At 48.7% G+C, this 17,199-nt stretch overlaps 2 protein-coding genes across 6 annotated transcripts; one reads left to right on the forward strand and one right to left on the reverse strand.

Annotated features, from left to right (window-relative positions):
- Positions 1-36: 36 nt before the first annotated feature.
- LOC122381885 (tRNA-dihydrouridine(20a/20b) synthase [NAD(P)+]-like) lies at positions 37-4,831 on the forward strand. 4 transcript variants are annotated; one of them, XM_043366630.1, is made up of 7 exons: positions 37-62; positions 1,434-1,557; positions 1,897-2,018; positions 2,854-2,929; positions 3,297-3,479; positions 3,740-3,948; positions 4,451-4,831. In XM_043366630.1, exons 2-7 carry the CDS (start codon positions 1,445-1,447, stop codon positions 4,702-4,704), a joined length of 957 nt encoding a protein of 318 aa, XP_043222565.1. In that variant the 5' UTR covers positions 37-62; positions 1,434-1,444; the 3' UTR covers positions 4,705-4,831. The 4 variants fall into 4 exon arrangements, with proteins under 4 accessions (XP_043222565.1, XP_043222568.1, XP_043222566.1 ...); XM_043366633.1 differs by having other exon boundaries at positions 60-147; XM_043366631.1 differs by lacking the exon at positions 37-62 and adding an exon at positions 69-135.
- Positions 4,832-5,576: 745 nt separating this feature from the next.
- On the reverse strand, positions 5,577-11,419 carry LOC122381886 (mediator of RNA polymerase II transcription subunit 26-like). 2 transcript variants are annotated; one of them, XR_006256601.1, is made up of 4 exons: positions 11,263-11,411; positions 7,834-7,908; positions 5,991-7,500; positions 5,577-5,926 (listed from the first exon to the last, which is right to left on the reverse strand). XR_006256601.1 is itself a non-coding variant. In XM_043366635.1 (3 exons), the coding sequence occupies exons 1-3, from the start codon at positions 11,323-11,325 to the stop codon at positions 6,295-6,297; spliced, it is 1,344 nt and encodes a 447-aa protein (XP_043222570.1). In that variant the 5' UTR covers positions 11,326-11,419; the 3' UTR covers positions 5,577-6,294. The 2 variants fall into 2 exon arrangements, 1 of the variants encoding a protein (XP_043222570.1); XM_043366635.1 differs by having other exon boundaries at positions 5,577-7,500; positions 11,263-11,419.
- Positions 11,420-17,199: the final 5,780 nt, after the last annotated feature.

Raw genomic sequence — 17,199 nt, forward strand, 5'->3', positions numbered from 1 at the left:
CACAAAAAAATCCTTCATACTATTTGGCGCACTTCTGACAAATATTTGTTTTCACGTTTTTGGTGGGCAGTCTTATATCTTTTTTAATTAAATATGAAATTAAAAAAATTGCTTAAAGCCTTTAGTGTTCTTCTTGTTTGTACAGATGTAATGTAATTTTGACTAGCCAAGTGGCGTTGTTGCGAACAGACCGTGCCAGTGCCTCTGTACTGAACTCTTGACTAAACCCAGTCCAAATCCTTACACATTTTATGATAATTGAATTTCATGATCCATTTTCATGGATGCCATTTTTCAATTCGTTATTGGTATTGATAGCTTTTATTGCAGTGTTTCAACCTTAATACCAAAAGTGCAGCAGCATTTTACTAGGCAGCTTACCCCCTAACATCCAAGCACATCCTCTGCAATCAGTACAGATTTAATGAGATTTTAGGAATGGAAAAGCTGGAAGAGCTCTCTGAAATGGGCAGGAAATAGGAATAAGGATAATAATTTAAAACAGTTGTTATAGATATCCATCACCTTTGGACAAATTTAGGCCTGTCAGACTGGAGGCCTGCCTGTGCCAGCCTCCACTTTTGACTTTGGCACAGACAGGTACCTACACTCAGAATAGTTGGTGATAATAATAATGATGGGAACAGTGAGAATGAACCTAGTTCTAACTTCTAAGTTCAGGTTGAACTCACTACTGATACTCAGAGCTGGCTGGTCGCTAGAGTCATCCAAATCTTCCATATTCCTACTTCAGATTGCTGGTTAATTTTGCACTTTATATCTACATCTACCCATTGTGCACACTTAATTCAACAATCAACTACCAGGCGGCACCAGGCCAGATGGCTGGTCTAGAACTGGTGGGGTGCTATTGCTTTTGCTGGAGATCTGACCTTTTATCAATGAGAATGGGTGGCCATTTAAGCTATGCTTGTCTGTGGATGTATGACATGGGGTGCAGCTGATACAGAAGCTGCTTTGTCAAAACATTGAGCCACCACTTCACAGCCCTTATTTTGTTTTTTAGTGGAGCCCTAGATGGAGTCAGATTAAATGTAATGACAGGCTTTTGGCCTGACATGTTTTGTTTGAGTGTTGGAGATGGAATGTTTGGGGTTTCTGGGCCCGCATGGTTCCCAGGGTTATGTAAGGGATGACTAACATAAGGTGTTTGTGTCGTGATACTAGCTTTTCAAGGTATGCCCAATGCCCATAGTGCCCAGAGTCCCAAAATGAAGAATCATAGTCATTAGTCGTTGTCAGTGTCGACCTGCAGAATGTCGAAGTGTATTGAACTGATTTCCCATTCTGCTTTTTTTTGTCGCTTTAGCCTCCAAGAGTTAGCACAATGAGTTTAGGCTGTCTGATTTTATCATTGTTTTTACTCATCTGTGCCAAAAATGATCTTTTCCTATTGATTTGATTTGTTTCAGATATTAAAAGGATGACGATGGCTGCTGAGCTATTGCCACAGACAGTAGATTCCGTTAAACCATTGGAGATTCTGTGTGCTGAGAAGCCAGCGTTTGTGTGTGCTCCAATGGTTCGCTATTCCAAGTAAGATCAAAGGACTTATGTCGTGTGTACTTGCCAGTATCACATTTACCTAGGGCAAGCACACTTCAAAACATCCCCATGGATTGTTACTTGTTAATTTTTTTCAGTGCAGTGTATTGTTCGAGCATACATCCTTTTTTTAATATAGACAATATTTTAGTGTTTGTTTGGAAACGGTGGCTGCATTTTTTCCGCCCATTTCGATGGAATGTATCATTTAACCACTGTAACATGCTGAACTGACCACTGTAACATTTAACCACTGTAACATGCTAATAAAGGTATTTTTGTCTCTATTTTTGTTCTGACTCGTATCCTATGTGCCACTTTGTGTTACAGGCTCGCATTCCGCAATCTTGTCAGGATTTATGGCTGTGATATTGCATTTTCACCGATGATCATGTCAGATTCATTCGTTAAATCTCAGAAAGCAAGAGACAGCGAATTTACGACGAACGCAGGTAAGACTGCTGAAGCCTGAAGGCACGGGCGTGCTAAAATGGTGATAGATCATGCATTTTTATAAGGTCTTAACAGTGTAACACCATTGGACAATCTTTTACATCGAACTTCTTCATTTACAGATATGGGATTTTTCACAACTGACCGATCTTTCAGGGAGAAATGCGTTTTCTGTGACTTGCGAGGCACAACGGTTGAGCCTGAGAAGCCCCTCATTTCCCTCTTTCAGACTGTTTTCCTTCGAAAATCTTTGCTGATTGTGAGTCATTACCTGTATAATGTTGGCAACTTACCTAATCATGCATTTTTTAAAATTACACTGGAGGCGAAACTGAAAATAACACTTGAAGATAAGTAACGTGTCATTGTCTCAGCCTCCTGCCCCATTCAATCTCTCGATTTTGTTAGATGGGTGATGAAGTGATGAGTGATAGATCTATCAATTGGCCAACAGGCCATTTGATGGGATGATCCAGTCTCAGACTGACGTATCTTTCATAGGTTTAGATGAAATATTTTAGCTTTACTTTATGTTGTTTTCAAAGCGGAGGTGTTGGTCCCTAACGAATGGACTAATGGAGCTATTCTGTACCATGTGTGTGTACAAAATAGCATCGGTCGACCCTCCAGTGCTGTTAGACCCTGGCGCGTTAGTGCCCTGAACTGACCAGTGACCAGTGAGTGCATGAGCCCAGAATCCTCGTTCAGGACTCACGATCGATCTCACGATTTCTCAGACTGCCCTCTGAGCACTGCTCGTGCCGATCTCTGCCCGCCCGTTTCCCTTTCAACCCTTCCAGCGTAACTTCGAGCCTCCTCCTCTGTGTTTGACAGCCGACAAGCCGCTGATTGTACAATTCGCTGCCAACAACGCTGCCGACTTCGCCTGCGCTGCTGAACTAGTGGCCAAGTAAGATAACCCCGGGATCGCCTCAGCCTAGAGAATATTGACCTCAGTGAGCGGATCGATATGCCCGTTAGGCGTAATAGCACCAGGCTTTTACATTTGTCAGCCGCCTCGGTACCATTAACGTTATTGTCGCCAGTCGCAGGCCATGCAAGTTCGTATATTACTGCTACAGAACCTGAAATTGACGGACTTTTATTATTAGTTTTGTTCTTACGGGTATGCTGTTAAATAGAGTACCTCATTACTTCAAAAGTAATGGGCAGTAACGTGGATAGTCCTGAGAAGCATGTCGGTTGACCGAGTAAATATTCGCGGGCTGACTGACCTTCAGAGTTCAGCCCGACCCTCCCTCCCCGACTGCCGCCAGGTGGTGTCAGGGCGTGGACCTCAACTGCGGCTGTCCCCAGCGCTGGGCGCAGCAGGAGGGCATCGGCGCCTGCCTCATCAACAAGCCGCAGCTGGTGTTCGACGTCGTCAGACAGACCCGGAACCGCATCGCCGACACCGACTTCACCGTCTCGGTCAAGATACGCGTCCACAAGGATATCAGGTACGCTCAGCTCAGCGTCAATTTCTGTAACTTGTGCTGTAACTTGTAGCATTGTCCTCACAAGATGCTATGTGGGCTTTATACGCTACCCATCACTCGAGAAATGTATATCAAAGTCTTCTTTAAATTCGGCTCGTCTTCCATTCTAGCATTAGTTAGACACCGCTCGGCTGCCCTGCTTGGTCTCCGACCACACACTCTCTTCCCGGCGCTCACCGCGTGCCTGCTCACCACACCGCCGACCCGTGCTCCTCCCTCAGGGAGACGGTGGAGCTGTGTCGGCGCTCAGAGGCGGCCGGCGTGTCGTTCATCTCGGTGCACGGCCGCACCATCACCCAGCGCCGCGAGCCAGTCGACCGGGAGGCCATCGCCGCGGTGGCCGCCGCTGTTCGGGTGCCCGTCATCGCTAACGGAGACGTGCGGACGCTGCAGGACGCGCTAAGCACGGCCGAGAGTACCGGCGCCAAAGGTGCGCTGGAGGGGAGAGGTGACAGCAAGCCGGGATTGGTAGTCATTAGGGCTGAGCAAGATTGGGTCAGCTGTGACAGGCTGCTTACTACTTACTACTTAACATGCTGCATGAAGCAGATTATCGTTTATTTTAAGATTGGTCATTGAACAATGGTCATAATTGAGTACTCGTGGGAAGTAAAAGTATTCTGCAAATTATTTATTGCACCGATACATTCATTCGATCGATTCTTTCACTAACGCTTTTAACTATTAATTCACTTGTTCATTCATTCATTCATTCATGCATTCATTCATTCATGCATTCATTCATGCGTCGTTTTGTGAAGTTAATGGCACCAAGCAACTTTGCATTCATTCATTTCATTCATTCATGCACTCGTACAGTTCATTCATTTCATATCTCAGGCCTTGTTCGTCGACCCGTTCCCTGATGTTGCCCCTGCGCCTTACACCGTTCTTTGACAGTCCCCACCCTCACCATTTCGTTGCTCCCGCAGGCGTGATGGCCGCCCAGGGTCTCCTGAACAACCCGGCGCTATTCAGCGGGGCAGAATTCACGCCGCTGAGCTGTGTGCGCGACTGGCTGCGACTGGCCACCGACACGGGCACGCCGTTCACCTGCACGCACCACCACCTCATCTACATGCTGGAGCGCCAGCTACCGCGCAGTCTGCGGCGCACCTTCAACGTCCTGCCCAGCCACGCAGCCGTGCTGGAGTTCCTGAGAGATCAGCTGGGGCTGGACGTATGACCAGGCGATAATGGGGAGTGGGGGAGGGACGGGTGGGGCTTTATACACGATTGATATTGCTGTTGACAAGACAAACCGGTATTATACTGTTTCTTATTGTGTGATAATATATCGTTTTGTAACATAACGGTATCTCAGGATCGAAATATAGCTGTCATGCATCACTTTCATACAAAATAAAAAATGAATGCCAAAAGTGAGAAATAATTATTTTTCTTAGTTGTCTAAAGTGGGGAGCTAACATAATTTTGGCTGCTGATTCGAAGGCTCTTGGCACAATCTACAAACTGACACGCAGGTCCGGATGTCTTATTATTCGGTCTTTTTCAATGACTCTGCTTGACCAGATACTTGCCGAAGCCTATTCATTAGGATGATGTCGATAGTTATTGTGTGATGAATTTGTCATCACTCAGTGAACGTTCTCTAGTTTTGAAGGGATCATCAAGTGATTGGAATCATATGATTGTAGCCAAAATGAGCTTCGAGCGACGCCTTCGTATTACAATCTGATAACAAGATAGGGTAGGGACAGGATATTTGAATTCTGCCATTGGGACACGATCAAATTGCTGTACAGCAAGTTGAGCAAGTTAAAAAGCTGAGCAAGTTGACTTATTCTCGGATTCAAGCAGCATTTGGACACACAAAGCCATAGAAACAGTTCGCAGACATAAATGAACAATAAACCCGGGCTTCTCGTAATCAGCCAACCCATGAAGTCAAGAGTTCCCTTGGAACCCATCCAACGTCATCATCGCCCTCTCATATGCCCTAGTGTGGTCTTGAACTTGAAATTAATTTGTGTTTCTGTCCTTGCCCTGATACACCAAGATGATACACAGCCGTTGGCAAGTCGTCAAACACGAGTGTCGCAAAGCTCATGTATTCAGCGCTTAACAGTTGGCCATTTTCTCTGCTCGGTTTACAAAATTGAGACAAGTCCCGTAACTGGATGGGCGCCTGTCCGGCCTTGTCAACAATGCCCCACCCCAGTCAGACAGATCAGCGGCACACCGGAGCAGCCGGGGAGGGCGGCCCGGCGGCGACTCGGGCCTGGAATCAACGGTCGGGCGGCGCCTCCCGCGGAACCAGAACTGGAACGGGCCCCCAATTAATGCGTATTTGATCATGTATTGAAGGTGTAATTATCACAAACAACGGATATTTGGCAACTCAACAGTACCCTATGTACAGTGCGTGGAACAAGCCAGCCGGGCCGCCAGTCGAGCCGAGCCGGGCCGGCGTGTGCCTTCCTCCGGCCGGTCGACTGGCGACCCGTGCCGTGTTTAGTGATAAATGAGATACTCGGTAGTCCGCTGAAAGACTGCAATGGAAGGTGGTGCCTGCTGCAGAGAGGACTGGGACACGGACACAAGAGACTAACGAACCAAACGAACAATCAGAAAAAAACACGGTTGGGGCGACTAGTCGGTCAGTCCGAGTGGATCATCTCAATGGTCAGGGTCACGCTCTCAATCCCGGACAACGGTGCGCGTGCGCGGGCGCGAGCGAGCCACCAGCACCCCGGCGGCACGGCGCTGGCATCCGCGGCCCGGCAAGCGACTATAAGCACAAACGGCAAGCAGCCTAATCAATTATAACGTAAGGCAACATGGGCAGCACACCTCCGTCGCACGAGGATGCCGTAACAACTTGGTGCCACTCCCTGAACTCGCCCTGGTGGTTCGTATTGCCGGTAATGTTCTCTAAGTGCTCGCCGCCGAGGCGCGCCGGGTCGAGCGGCGGCCGCGGCGCCGGCGTCGTCTCGGCCGGCTCGTCATCACTCCACACGATTGCGTCCTCGTCGAGGGGCGGCAGGCGAGCCAGAATCTCGGCCTCGGTCGGCCACGGCTTGGGCGGCTCCGGCGGCGGCTCGGGCGGCGCCGCCGGCTCCTCGGCCGCCGCGGCGCCCGGCTCTTCGTCCTCCTCCAGGTCTATCGTCTCTATGGGAGTGCGCCGCCGCTTAGTGCCCTGTGAGTTGAGGAATTTCTCGATGTGCGCCGATTTGTTGCGCGTGAGGTCGTGCAGGGCGTCGCGTCGCGGCGGCGGCGGCGGCTGAGAGGCCGGCAGCTGGGAGGCGCGTCGCGCCAGCGCCGAGTCGCCGCTGCGCTCCGCCAGGTCCGACAGCAGCTCCTGCGTCGTCTTGACGCGCTTCGTTCGCGCCACAGACACCTTTTCGCTGAGGTCATCGAAAGAGGCCACTTCGGGGAGCGCCGAGCGCGAGCGGCGCGGCTTTTTGGCCGGCGCCGGCGCCTTCAGCGCGGCAGGCACTTCGACATTGATTTCGCCTGAGATACTATCTCTACTGCACTCGTCCTGGACACCGTTGAAACGTGGTCGTTTGTCGGGCCGTATCTCGCCGCCGCCAGCTGTGTCCGCTTTCCGTTTGCGCTTGTTGGCCACGTCAGTCTTGTCGGGCGGCTGCGCCTGTAGCGGTGAGAAGGACACCTCGTGTGTGGCCGGCGGCGCGGTGGGCGGCCGCGGCCGGGCGCTCAGCGCCGGACTCACCGGCGCCGGCCGCACCAGGCCCGGACTCAGCTTGTTCAGGCCGGGCGTGGTGGAGCGCGACAGACACGGACTGGTGTTGGCACTGGAGGGATACGAGTGCGGGCTGGCTCCGGACGGACTGGCGCGCCGCACCGGGGCCGGCTTCACCGGAGCCGGCTCCGTCTGCGGCGGGATGACCAGTGCTCGCCAGCGGCGCACCAGCGCCTTGGCTCGCTTGGCCAGACTGGCGTCCTGCGCCCCCAACTGCCGGCGCAGGTCATTGATGTGCTTGCCCAATCGTGTGGCCTGAAATCACATGAACAGATGTTACCAGTCAACAACAGCAGCTACAAAAATTTGTGTTGATACAACGACGATCAATTTGCGTTGGTTGTGCCACATGTATTTGTACTCAGCTGGATTCGTTTTGATTCAGAACATAGAGCAGGAAAACATTGTCGAACAGCATGGGGAACACCCATGCAAATACTGGGTCATACACAGTTCTTGGGTCAAACAGTTTACGAAACCCATTAACATTGGTGCCGTCGGTGATGCAAGCGCAACATCTTTTGCAGACATTTGACACAAAAAAATGATTATCTGGTGGCCTTGAAGTGCCAACAGTCGGAATCTCACCTCGAGCGCCTCTGTGGAGATGGGCAGCTGCTCGAGGATACTGATGACGTCACGCACCACAGCCATGTCAATGACCTGCCACGGGAAGGGGGAGGTCAACTAACGCTCAGGTACTAGCAGAGGACGCACAGACACGAACGGGGGACAGACGCGGAAAGAAACGGCCCGGACACGAAGAAAGAATACACACAATGATGGTAAAGGCACCCGCTAGGATACTACACACTGCAGAGACACGGACGGATAATGTACGGACGGAGAATGCGCAAAGGCGGACAGAGCACGAAAGGCATGCACGAAAAAAGCGCAGAGAGGGACGGAGAACACACATTGACGGGCAGAGATGGTACAAATACGGATGGAGAAGGCACTGACACAATCGTATGGTACACAGACATGGACAGTAACAAAAACACGGACGGAGTGCGTTGAGACATGGACGAAGAACGCAGATACGCGGACAAAGAACGTACAGGGCCGGATTACGGAGAACGCACCGCGACGGACGACAGAGAACACACTCACGATCGCGCAAAAGGTCATTAAGCATGAAGAGCCCGAGAACCTCGCTGCACTGTTCGTCCCCAATCAAAATTTTCGAGACAGGCACACACGGCAGGATCATCTCCTTCATCTTCCCCGACCGCGGCTCGAAACCGGAAAACGGCGTTTTGAGTACCGAGCCGCGGCGCTGTTGAATAGCCTCCCACCCCAGGTAGTGCAGCTGCCACCTGCCAGCTTCGCCCGGTCTGCCAGGGCCGTGCTGATGAACAAATCCCCTCTACGCCGCTGACGACTTCTGTATAGTAGTAGACAAGGCATGCCGCTAAAAGGTGGACGATCTGTTTGTGCTTATGTATATGCAAAATGCCTGGCCAGCCAGGCATTTTGCAAAATGCCTAGGCAGTTTGCAAACTGCCTGGCCCACCAGGCATTTTGCAAACTGCCTGAAATTATTTTCTCAGGCAGTTTGCAAAATGCCTGACATCGAACTCACACCAGCGACGATGCGTAAGCATCATTGTAAGTGCCGCCAACAGGGGTTAATCACAAGCAATACGCACCAAGTGGGAGGACACACAGTGAGACATTCTCCGGGTAGCGCTGCCGAGTTCAAGGTCACTGAGCCCAGATTTATCTATCACGTGCATTGCTTTTTGCACTAGATTTTTCGATTTAGGGACCTCCATTGACGTTTACTTTTTAACAGTTAAAAAAATCACCCTGTATATTCTATGTATGTATGCATGCTTGCATTTGTATGTCTGTGTATTTGTATGGCATATGCCTACATTTGTCACTGCACCAGACATGACAGTGATGGAGCTGATCAGATTGTTTAAGCTGAGCTCCACCCCCCCGAGTCCCTGAACATGAACTTTCAGGGTAATTTTCATCCATTCTGTGAATAATTATTGGAAGCAAAATAGGTACATCAACAAATGGAGTTGTCAGACTCCCTTAGCAGCCTCTTATCTTTACGGAGTTTTAATCCAGACAACCCGATAGTACAAGACATTTTAACTCGTCTTACGTCGGTGGAACGAGCAGGTAAATTCATCCAGTTCTGCTGGATACCGAGCCATGTGGGCATAAGAGGCAACGAGCTTGCCGACGCGGCCGCAAGACGCGCGGCCGCGGCCCCCTGCCTCCGTCGTTTGCCTCTGCCGGCTCGCGATTTTTACCCAGCCGTTCGATCTTTTACGACGTTTAGCTGGCAGACAGAGTGGCGTCTCCATGGATCCGAGAAGCTACGAAAGGTGAAACCTACTCTGGAGCCCTGGCAGTCCTGCTTTCAAGGCAAAAGACACCATGAAGTGGTCCTCTGCAGACTACGAATAGGGCATACGTATGCAACGCATGGCTATCTCCTCCGTGGAGATGATCAACCAACATGTAGCCATTGTGCCGTGCCGCTCACAGTCACTCACATTCTCTTAAGTTGCCCGCACCTGGAACCAAACCGGACACGCTGCCTCGGCCGCATTGCCCCAGGCACCACCATTCGCCACCTGCTGGGTGATGACTCACCCTGGGTTTCATCCGGCAGCATATTTTCTTATATTCAATCCATCAGTTTTCCTGTGATATACTCGTTTTACTAGTATAACGTATCTCAAGTAGTTCTAAGTTCGTCAGTTCTCTGTTGACATATCCGCTTTACCAGTACAGCGTTATGGGCGCAAAATGACCACCGCAGTCGACGCGCCCGTAAACCCCAAAGAACGAACGAACGAACAAATGGAGTACCTATGCATCATAAGTTCAACCATCAGCCACACCTTCTATAAGCATGCTATAAATAGTGTTAGTGTGTTAGTGTAAACATCCCATAATTACTTTTGAAAGCAAAAACAAATTATGTAAGTGGTTTCAACAGACCTAACAAAAACCTCTAGAATGTGGGGTATGCCATTGTCCACACCAAAGACTACTGACACTTGCAAAATTGCTTTAAGGTGACCTTATCTATGAACCCTGTATCAGTATAAAGGCTTAGCCAAACAATTTTTGCAGCAGAGGTTTATGATGTGCTTATGATGTGCTGATTATGCTTTCTCAATTCACCAGACTGATACTGGCAAGATTCAGATCTTATAAGTGTTTTAAATTTGATTTATTGCATTATTTTATGTTCAACTTGAACTGTGATTTTATTTGTGAAATAATGCAAACCCAACGACTCGGTTTTGGGAACCTCATCCGATTTCCGACTGAAGTACGAAGTGCAAGTATCTTACTGGTTAACATTTTGACACACTTCCAGCCATAGCAGCTACAATGCCAAAAATTGATGTTTTTTCAGAAGCAAACCGTACCCTTTTTTTGAGTGCTTCTAAGCTGAAATTGGGAAAACCTAGCCTATACCCACTCACTGAATTATAGTAAAACAATTACCACGGCACTTTCTGGCCAAGCATATCCAGTGACAATGAATTGCAATTTTAATTTCAAATTTATCAAAATGTTTGGTCGCCGGGAACTTCCCGGCCTCATCATTTCATTACACATTTGGGATCCAGCGCGGGCCGGCCCGGCCCAGCTGGGAGCCGACGAGGGGCACATCCGCTCGGCCAATCACAGAGCTTGTTGATCGTTGGCGCATGCGCGAAGCCCAGCCGCGGCCATTGTTGGAGGAAGAAGCAGGCGAAAAGGCTGCGCTCCCAACATTTCCCGATCGAGTGATTTTCGTGAAAAACTAGTGAACGCTGGCGTGGTGCGTCTCATTTTGACTGCGAAGTTCTTCTGAAGCGATTGGTGGTAAGTATGAGCAGATTCGTGGCCAAATTATTGACTTAAACGCGGTTTTAACGGAGCCCCACGGACACGTCTACCTGGCAGCGTGCATCTGCGCCGGCACGTCGCAACGTGGGTGGAAATGGTCGATTTTTCAGTCTTACGGGGCAGATATGATTACAAAAACCTTACATTGCTCTCCTCGTCCAACGCAGACAATAATCTCTTCGTGATTTCCACTGGGGAATGCCGCATTAGGCCAGAAAAAGGCACAAAATAGCAGCTCTCCACCGACACAGCCTCCCCGTCGCACTTTCATGAGACATCTGAGTTGTGGCGCATTCTGGGTAAAAATCCGTGGTCAGCTGATTGTGCCAGCGTTCGGGAAAAGCCGAGTGACGTCACAGACGAACCGAAGCTGGGTTTGTGACGTCAGGTGGAAGTCTTGTATATATATGAAGGTCGGTCGGCGAGGGTTCGGGACTTGACGATCGGCCCGCTGGCGGTAGGGTGGCCGGTGGCGGCCGCCTTCTGTCGCGGCTGGCTTTGGGCGCTTGGGGTGCGCCGACGGGGCTGACGTCCGCAGCGCGGCTGCAAAATGGAGGATGAAAATGGATGTAGTCTTTTCCTACTGTTAAAATTAAAATTTTGTACTCAATTTTTAATTTAAAGGGACCCTCCCACCTTCAAAAAAGTTAATGAATTGGCATGAAAGTGATGTCGCTCGGTTCAGAAAGAGCAAAAACGAATATCTACCAAATTTCATCGAAAAATATTCACCGGTTTTCAAGATATTAGACTTTTACTTTTGTTTACTTTTTGGGATCTCCGCTGTTCCTAGCGACTTTATTTGAAAGTGCGGCATTTGTTGCGCGCAAAGCAGCATATACCACCGCGTGCTACAAAACGTTTTAGTCAAACATTTAACGGACGTTCGAAAGCCTGATGACGTCATCAGATTCCCGTAATGGTTAAGAGATAGGGACCACGCTGGTCCCACCCTGCAAGTAAAGGGAAGAAATTTCTTGAACACCATAAAGCTGCGGGGGTTGCGACCAGGATAAATGGTGGTTTCTGAGCCTGGCCGCAAACTTGGCTATCTCAACTCAAAACTAATGTTAAGGTGGGAGGGTCCCTTTAACTTACTCAGATGCATGTTTCTATGCAAATTGTTGATAGACTTTTTATGTCGTAATATTACCGTCAGGCCCGTCGCCAGGTTTCCATTTAGGGAGGGACCCGTGTCTGTGCGGGGGTGGGGCCGGGGGACTGGGGGAGAGGGCTCTCCAGGCTTATATGGCCTTGCTCCAAGCACAATTCAGTGGATGAGGGGAGCGCAATTATTTGCTTATTAAAAAAGACCGAATGAAAAATCGAACATCAAAGGAACAAATAAAAAACGGAAATGCTCACGCAACGTCCAACGATGTCACAATCTACATATGGCCTTGGTCACAATTGCAGTCGGTGAGACGAGACGAGACAGTATAGGTAGGTACCTATTCGGTGACGGTTTTCCTAGCTCACGAACACGTGGTTCACGCATAGGATAGGATGGGTGGCTCATACGCGCTTGTTCTGGGTCAAGGCCCCCTATTCTGATCGATCGGGCCGAACTGCTTCGCAATTATTTTGGCCGACGAGCAAATAGCGGCATTTCAAAAAGGCGTTTTTAGTTCCATGCCATTGTTTCTTATGAAGCGGATGTTTTCTCCAAGGAGGCCAGGACCCAGACCCGTTGTTTTCGACGAGTGTGAACTGTTAAGTGTGAAATCCAGGCCAACTAGTGCCTGGCTAAATTGTCGTCCTGGAGGCACTGTCAGATCTGGGGGTGCTCGCTGTAAGGGACACCTAAAAAAAAAACTTAACCCAATTCCAAAACTCACCGGATTTCACTTTCGAGCTGCGTTGCCGAAGAGCTTTATTTTGTTTTGTTTTTTGTTGGGTTACGACCCTTTCGGTCCGACGAGACCATTTCAAAGTGGCATGGAGATCGTTAATTAAACGATTGTTTGCATATCAATTATAAAGCATTCTTTACATGCATGGTAATGGCACATTTTCATCAATATCGGACGCTGTTTGAGAACTGAGGATAAGCGCTCAAGTCCCCCAGTCCCCATCCAGATCCTCCCGCATGCTCCCGCAGGTGAAGGACAATTCCTTGCCGGGAGCTTCCCTTCTGGCTATCCGAGTGAGGTCACCGCCGTCGGCCGGACAGAGCATTGTAATCAAGGATGGCGATTGGCTGGTCCAGAGGGTAGCCGATAGACTGGGCGAATAACTGATACGGACTACGACGGATACAAGGGCAGCTTTGGCAGCTAGTATCAACACATGATGCTACAAATACTGTTTTATGTATTCCGTAGCACTAGTATTTAGGCACCTGAGATTACATAGGGTCTGTTCCAGTCGCACTTCCTAACACCCCTAAACTCCTCCAAGATTGCTTCCCTGTTCCAGTGGCAGCTCTAGCCCCTACAAAGCCAAGGAGGGCCCTGCTCCAACCTCCTCTATCTTGCTGTTGGAGGAGTTTAGAGGTGTTAGGAAGTGCGACTGGAACAGACCCCGGACTTGATATCATCACCAGCCCCACTACGGGTCTGTTCCAGTCGCACTTCCTAACACCTCTAAACTCCTTCAAGAGCAAGATAGAGGAGGTTGGAGTAGGGCCCTCCTTGGCGCAGTAGGGGCTAGAGCTGCCACTGGAATAGGGAAGCAATCTTGGAGGAGTTTAGAGGTGTTAGGAAGTGCGACTGGAACAGACCCATACAGACTTGACCACATCACCAGCCCCACTACGTCTTATGTTACACACCATTCATTTTCTTTGGCACTTTGACACATGCGACCGTTCGTCACCTGATCTGAGCGTGTCGGATTACTACGAACTGGTGTCGGGAGTCTAGACTGACTGTAGGTGGTGGGAGGGAGACAGGGCAGGGCCGCAGGGGAGACGACGGAGAGCTCCCGAGTCCGAGAGACAGCTCCTCGGGCTCGACTTCAGCCCCCGGCGCTTGGGCAGTAGGACCGTCTATTTCGGTAAGAAGGTTGCGCTCACGAAGCTCCGAAAATAATCGTCAATTTTTAGCGTACTGTTCGTATGTATGTAGTTATCCTTTCAGTCTTACCCGTTTATGAGAGGAACTAAAACAGAAAAGTTACATGTTCAGACTGCTCTAGCCTGTAGGTATCCCTGATCAATACGTGTGCTCTAAAAATAATATCCGAGAAGTTCATGCAACGAAATATTGCGAACATTAAAAGGCAGTTAAATACTCAAACCATTCAAGAATAATCTGTGCTGCCATTGATGAATATCTCAGACATAATCGACAAGTTTTAACGAATGAATGAATGAATGAATGAATGAATGAATGAATGAATGAATGAATGAATGAATGAATGAATGAATGAATGAATGAATGAATGGATGAATGAGTGAATGCATGGATGAATGTATGCATGAATGAATGCGTGAACCGTCTGTGGATATCGAATAATTTCCAGGTGTACGTATCCATTACTCATGAGATAAATGAGTTGTAACGTTGGCCAATACCTACACAGTGACAAGCTATGTGGATGGCGTCCTTCTCGTACTTTAGAGATAAGCAATAACGAGGCTCACTGGTGGACCCAGCTAAGGGAGGGTCCAAAACCGGACACTTTTTGGGCCCTCCATAATGGTTCCCGGGAGGTACCGAATACCGATCAACCCCCCTTCGCACACACACACACACACACACACACACACACACACACACACACACATAGGTACACAAAACTTCTGGCGTGAGCTTTATCCAAGGCGGTGGCCCGATCGTAACAAATCAATGAGCGTGAGGTGTTTGAAATCCCATCCTCTAATTGAGCGTAAAAAATCATGAGGAAAGTAGGTACCTGCTTTTGTCAGGTCCAGCAGAGCTCAATCTTATAAACGCCATGGAATGGATATGGCAGCAATGGCTGAAGTTCAGCTGCAGAAAACGGCTATCAAATGCAATATGGTTTTCACGCATTTCAGTCCATCGTATGTTGTCTGTTGACGGTCTAAAGAGTCATTTCGTTGACTCGGACATCCCTTTGTCAGCACTGGTATCACTGTAAATGTTACCAAATGCCGTGAATAGAATAGTACGGCACTTTATAAGAATGGCCATGGTCTCTGAAATTCATTAAAGGTAAAATGCTCACGGCTTTGACATTCTTTGACTAATTTGCTATGGAAATGAAGTTTTATTGAACTGCCTTGCTCTTACATACATGCATGTCGTCGTCTGTTGTTCGTTGTGGCCCAGGTGAAAGTTTATAGGAACGAGTCCGTTTTGGAAAGGGGAGGGGGCAAATCACATTTGGGCCGCCCCTGGAATTGAATTTGGCCCGGTTGCAGCTCCCCTCCTTGGATTCGCCAGTGACGATGTTAGTTTTATTCCAAAAGAAAAATCCATATTGATTACATCAATACATAAGTCCTCATTTATATGCTAACCTCTCATGAAAATGAATATGAACTTTAACCTTTTGGTTAGACACAGATGCAGGATTCCTGGAAGGTGGCGGGATGAACGAAAAGGGTCAGACACAGTCAGTGAGGCGTTTTATCAAGCTGGCCTTCCCCTGATTTTGCCAGTGTGACATAGACCCTGTTTCATGGCATGCCGTTATCGCTCACAAGCACCTTTCGCGAGCTGCCAATCATAGGCAGATCTAGAAAGGCGGTCTCGGACGCTGGGGGGGGGGGGAGGGGGAGCATGCCCCAGAAAAGTTCCTCCAAATTACAAAACTCATCGGATTTCGGTTCCATAGGCCCTGCTTTGCAGTTTAAAGCACGCTTCTCCTAATAAAGGCCAATTTTTCCTTCTCTAAAAAACGACAAGCTTTCATCAATTTTGGGCGCTGCGAGGGTGGCATTTCGCCCAAATGCTGCTTTGGATCCACCAATGTGTCCAATTGGGTCAACTTAAACCGCAAATCTAATAATGTCAGCCAATATTAGTGTCCTAGTTTGTTGATGTTTCCATGGAAATCGAAAGCGCCTCTCTAGCGCTATCAGCGCATGCCGTGCAAAAGGGCCATGGAGTGATACCAAAGCCAGTTGCCTGGAGTCCAGTAACCAGTTAACTGCTTAAAAACACTTGAAATCGAACGTCAGTTAAGTGGGATGACTGGATGAATAAGATTTTATCGTAAAATATTTTATGTATTACAATTGCGAAAGCTTCCTAGAGCTATATTATCCGTAGCGTTGACTGTCTCATATACCGTCCCCTAGATGGCAGTAGCTAAAGCGCCTGAAGTTATGCTGCGCCGCACAGCACGTACTTGCGTCGCGCTCCCTAGATGGCGTTAGTGGTCAACGCCTGGATTTATGCTGTGCCGCACGACTCGGAGACGCAGGTTTTGATCTACGCGGTCCTCGCGTGGAGTCGTTGTGAATACTATGAAGTGGAGCGGATTCTAATGAAGTGGACATTCTAACCAAGCTAGCAGAGAGCGGTGGCACAAGTAGCAATACGATAGCATTGCCAACAAACTGCAATAGTTCCAAGGCGAGCAATCGAGCAATTTGAGGCCTATGTCTACGTACTTTCGTACGCTACGCTCGTTGAGAGTGAGGTCAGTTCTGAGTTCATCAAATTACCATCGTTTATTTCGATTTTCGATTTCATGCGTTTAGATGCGTAGATGAGACTTGCTGGGATATGATCGGCTTGCATCTGTTTTAAAACGACGCCCGGCTTGTACCTTTGCGCCTCTTTCAAAACCAGTGTTAGTGTGTCGCATCTATAGAGAAAACTTAAACCAATCCAGTGTCCATACTAGTAGAACAAACATAATTTTTCAGCACAACGTGGTTACATATCACCATTATCAAAAAGACTGTCGAGCACAAATAACTGAGTTCCTTTTTGCTACGGTAACCACGAGCTCAGTTCGAATCTTTGAATGCCTGGCACTTTGGTGCCCTCTGGGTCGACAGTACCGCGGCATACGGACACTATCGGGGTTATCTGTTGAATAGGGATTATGAAATCATGAGGTACTGTATGATCGATGCAAAGTGCAGCAGATTGCGTGTGACGCTGGATTCGTTGGTTGAACACCGTCCAAACACACCAAGCC

This window comes from Amphibalanus amphitrite, unplaced genomic scaffold, assembly GCF_019059575.1.
Source record: "Amphibalanus amphitrite isolate SeventyFive unplaced genomic scaffold, NRLGWU_Aamphi_draft 000129F_arrow, whole genome shotgun sequence".
Taxonomy (NCBI): domain Eukaryota; kingdom Metazoa; phylum Arthropoda; class Thecostraca; order Balanomorpha; family Balanidae; genus Amphibalanus; species Amphibalanus amphitrite.